Raw genomic sequence first — 4,672 nt, forward strand, 5'->3', positions numbered from 1 at the left:
TCTTTATTTTCTATACGTATATTAACTTATCTACAATTATATATATACATATATCAAAAAACCACAACGTTTTGAAGGTTCTTCGCGCATGAATGTACCTATCGTACATGTCGGGCATCCGTACTTACGAGGTTTGTTTGAGAGCCAATATAAATTATTTGGATGCATTCAACATCTTTTGTCGCAGACCCTTGCCGTGTTCAAAAATGGTTGTCAAAACCGTACTCATGCATAGTGTCTTTTACTGACACTTTTTTTAACAACCCTTTTTGTTATTGGCAGGCATGTGGAGATGGACAGCTGGGCTTGTGTGTGTACCAGACCCTATTGCAGAGCATCGAGTGGCCCCAGTCACATCCAGGGTCAATACAACCCAATCTGTCAGTCACAGGGGTAGACACCGACCCACAAAGCATATATATAGCGCAGCAGTACGCGCAGCAAGTGCTCGAAGCACTGGGTATGGAGACAGAGCCCTCGAGTACCACGGGGGATGTGTGTAGAGATATATCTCTACCAGTTGCAAACGGGTTGGATCTGGCGTCACCACATACAAACGAAGCGAACTCGGAGTCTAGCACTATAGCCGCTTCTACCACACCGTCCCCACAACGGCCAATAGACTTTGTGGTCAGCGATGCCAGTGCACTCCCTTTAGCGGACACGTCGCAGGATGTCATTGTATGCCAGCATGGCTTGCAGTACTTTTCTGACCCAGCCACGTGCTTAGCTGAGATTAAACGTGTGTGGCGACCGGGACCCTCTGCGGTAGTATGTATCGCTGTGTGGGGGGATGCAGACGACTGTCCGCTCATACACCTGCCCACACATGCGCTTGATGTGGAGGTGAGATCCGTAAAAGATGGGGCACATAATACACAACACAGCCCGTCTAGGGATCATATTAAAGCAAGCATGCACGCTCGGAGTCCTGCTGGGCTTATTGCAGATGATGAGAACGTGGCTGGTAATGATAGCCGTATTTCAAAGGGAGTGCAGCGTAGTGCGGGTATAGGCGGTGTTGATAAGCCCTTGGGAAGTGCACGGAATGATCCCGGCCCTTTCGCCTTCGCTGATAGCGATTTATTGTTAGACGCTTTGCGAGCCAGCGGTCTTGCCACAGTTTCAAGTAACGGCGAAGCGCAGTACGAAATGATGACGGCAGTGATTAAGGTGAACTTCAGTTGCTTTAACGACTTCTTCGCTTTCGCACTTTCAGACGCCGCGCTGGAGTCGTCATTCCGATCGTGCCACGGGAAGGATAATTACTATGACTCGAGTGATGATGGTACGAGTCTGTCGGCTTCAACGTATAGTCAGGAATTGGCTGGCTTCAAACAAAATGTGAAGGCTCGCCTGTGGGAGGCTGTCTGTGCATATTGGGATGGTTCGGGTAGTGGCATTGTACCGCAAGACATGTGTGCAGGCGTTGCGGAACAAGACCAAAACACAGTACCGCTGACCGTCCCGTGTCAGTTTCACTTGGCGACATGTAGGAATCCTCGATAGAACGAACAGGCAAGGCATATATTAGAAGCAACCAAAAATACTATATGCACAAATGGATGGTGTATGGTGTATGGTGTACAAAAGTGACGAGACTGGATGGTCATATCCAGGTCATGCAGTACGGTGGGGTACTAGCGTATAGCCAATTCGAACGTAGTAGCTCGCACTGCTCAATTGCCCCAAAATACAGCAATTGAATTCAATTGGATCTCTGACATCTCATATTAGTTACACATGTCGAATGAATGAATCCTGTGTACACAGGTACTGAAAACAGCACACGTCGGAGATCCCAAAACCACAATTACGTCGTCCAGCTGACCATACATAATTCTCAAATACAAATGAGAATGATATGCGCGAGTGTGTGCAGCTGGCATCAAGTATTACGAATGAATCCTGTGTACACAGGTACTGAAAACAACACACGTCGGAAATCCCAATACTACAATTACGTCGTCCAGCTGACCATACATAAATTCTCATTTACAAATGGGAATGATACGCGAGTGTGTACAGCTGGCATCCTGTACGGTGATATGCCGTGAATCAAATATGGGCTATACACTGATAGCGCGTTGACCTCCCGTGTAGTATTAAATAGTGCATCAGTTTACTTCTAAATTATATTTATATATTTCTACTAATAATCACTCGCCATCGCAAGCCAGTTCATAGACCACCGACTGTGAATTGGAAATCCGAGTAAGCAAGTGTAATCAGAAGCGCATCACTTCGCTGTGAGTGCATGTCACATCTACACTCCACTTATAAAAGCTTCAAAAGCCACACCCTCTTCATACCCAGGGTAACCACTTGTTAGCCTACCATCTATACGCAATGGATTCATCTTCCGTTTTTCCCCCCACAGGGACGAGGTATTTCGCATACAGAGCCACAAAGGTTTTCAGGAAAATCCCAGGGTTTTTTTCTCACAAAAATTGATCTCATCCCCGTTACAAACTTTGCCTGGAGAAACGCGATGACGTAGTTGTAACATGTTCCGAATCAAAGCCATCCCAGAGAATCGGCATACTTGACAGTGCAGAATTGCACCCACCCGCCCACGGAACAGACAGTGCGATAGGTGCCCGTGGCCTCTTGGTATCAATCCATTGGTGCATATCGGTATGCGGTGGACCAGCTCTTTAAGTATAGCGATCTAACATTCAATTGTACATCACTTTGTAGAAGTGGATTCCCTCGACACCGAGGCAGTCGTAGTCTGTATCCTTGACCATGTCTATCCTGAATTCCTTGTCGGTGCCCTCGGGATCTTCGGCCTCACATAACTTGACGTTAAGCATGATATCAAAATTCATGCGATCGATATAGATCAGGTACACCACAGTCTTCGGCCCCGTAATGCGCTGCAGCGTCTCGACTAGTATATCGTGCAGACTCTCATCATAGCACAGATCTGCGCATATGATGTAGTCGTAGTCGCCGTTTGTTTGCATCTCTTGCGCGATGCCTGACTCTTCGAACCCTTCGACACCCCATCCCAGTGCCGTCACTCGACATGCCCCCTGCAGATTGGAACAAGATATGTATGTACCTGTGAACTTTGCACAGTATTATGCAGAATGCACATACCGTTTCAAATACAAATAAATAACTAGTACCTCTACCTCGCGGCACGGACGGGTTCGACTGCAATGGGTGGCAATGCATCTGTCGCTACGACCTGGAGATATATCGTAATCTAATTTTTAGTGAATGCTAACCGTAATTAGGAGGACCCGAAGCGGAGCTTTGCGCTCTACACAGATGGGCACCACATATATATCCACACAGACCGCACCCGCTAGTACTTGTGCCTAAATCATCCTCTACGCATTGAACAACAGCATCACTCGTACCAACCTGTCTGTCTATAAACGTAAAAAACATATAAAACATCCAACAAACATATAAAACACCCAACAAACAAATTTAGACACAAAGACAGCACGCCATTAACGTCCTCACTACGTACCGAATCAGCATTCTTGTTTTTCTCGCAATTCTCATCCAACATGGGCAATGCAGATGGAAGGTCTGTGCAGGTCACGCTAGCTCCAGCCCGGCTCAAAGCTATGCTGAGCAGTCCCACGCCAGCACCTAATTCTAGAATCTTCTTATCCGCAAAGGTTTCCGGGCCCAATTTCTGCGCCCACCGAATGAGATAACATACATAAATGCCCAGGAAGAGTTACACAGGGAAGGAAGCGAGGTCTCCTTCATTTGTGAATGCTTATACTTCGCTTACTAGACATGCTGTGTATTGTGCTCGGTTGCGATGCACATCATTCAGTTAGATCGCGACAACTTAGTAAATTGGCGCAATTGAAGTATGCAAATTGGAAATTAGATTACCCGTACGCGGTCCAATGCGACTAAAATCTCAAAGAAATAATCTGGACGGACTCATACCCACCTGAAAGTAGTCCAAGAGTACAAGAGAGACACTCCACAGTTTACCCGCCACAGAACCCGAGTCAGTTTCCGTGGCAAGAACCACTGGCTTGTTGAATACGTTAAAACGCAATAAGCCGTCGTCATCCTACAGCAGTAAGCAGTGATCATATATGCGAGTGCCGTTAGTTTGTGCATTCAAAATTGGCACACACGGATGTCATGAAGATATATCTATATTCGTTTGCAAACTTGTACTTGTACTGTAGCACATAGAATTCTTTCCGGGAATCAGCATGTGACAAAAGTCGCAATTATATGCATGTCGAACCGTACAATGGTTTGTAAGACCAAAAAACCCTGGGGAGTTCAAAAATAAATTAATACATTATCACGTGAATGAGAAGGAATATTTGTAGGAACCTTCACGGCGGTAATAGTCAGATATCGATGTGCCTATAGATAATAGATACGCGAATCGTTGGGCAAGATACATATCGCAACACGCACCCGACAATAAGCACATGATATCGGGAATGAATATATATGAATGTAAATGTATAGATACTTCATTCTTTAAAAAATTCGCTTGGTGTTCGAAATGTGAATAGCGAGACATTGTCGACAAATAGTCGAAAACAAACATAACAAACGCACTTTCATACACATGCATACGTTTAACCACAAAATAAATCCAATACATGTATACATACGCGCGTACGTATATTATAAAATAAATACGCGTAAACACACACACACACACACA

The 4,672-nt window shown here is 45.4% G+C and overlaps 2 protein-coding genes across 2 annotated transcripts; one reads left to right on the top strand and one right to left on the bottom strand.

Moving 5' to 3' along the window:
* Positions 1–284: 284 nt before the first annotated feature.
* Positions 285–1,979, top strand: SARC_03731 (hypothetical protein; the record flags this gene model as incomplete). Its single annotated transcript, XM_014302471.1, has 2 exons — positions 285–393; positions 425–1,979. 2 exons carry the CDS (start codon positions 285–287, stop codon positions 1,507–1,509), a joined length of 1,194 nt encoding a protein of 397 aa, XP_014157946.1. The 3' UTR covers positions 1,510–1,979.
* Positions 1,980–2,120: 141 nt separating this feature from the next.
* Positions 2,121–4,130, bottom strand: SARC_03732 (hypothetical protein; the record flags this gene model as incomplete). The annotated part of the gene is made up of 4 exons (XM_014302472.1): positions 2,121–3,038; positions 3,488–3,658; positions 3,929–4,054; positions 4,122–4,130. 4 exons carry the CDS (start codon positions 4,128–4,130, stop codon positions 2,679–2,681), a joined length of 666 nt encoding a protein of 221 aa, XP_014157947.1. The 3' UTR covers positions 2,121–2,678.
* Between the last annotated feature and the right edge of the window lie 542 nt (positions 4,131–4,672).

This window comes from Sphaeroforma arctica (assembly GCF_001186125.1).
Source record: "Sphaeroforma arctica JP610 unplaced genomic scaffold supercont1.196, whole genome shotgun sequence".
In the NCBI taxonomy this organism is placed as follows: Eukaryota; class Ichthyosporea; order Ichthyophonida; genus Sphaeroforma; species Sphaeroforma arctica.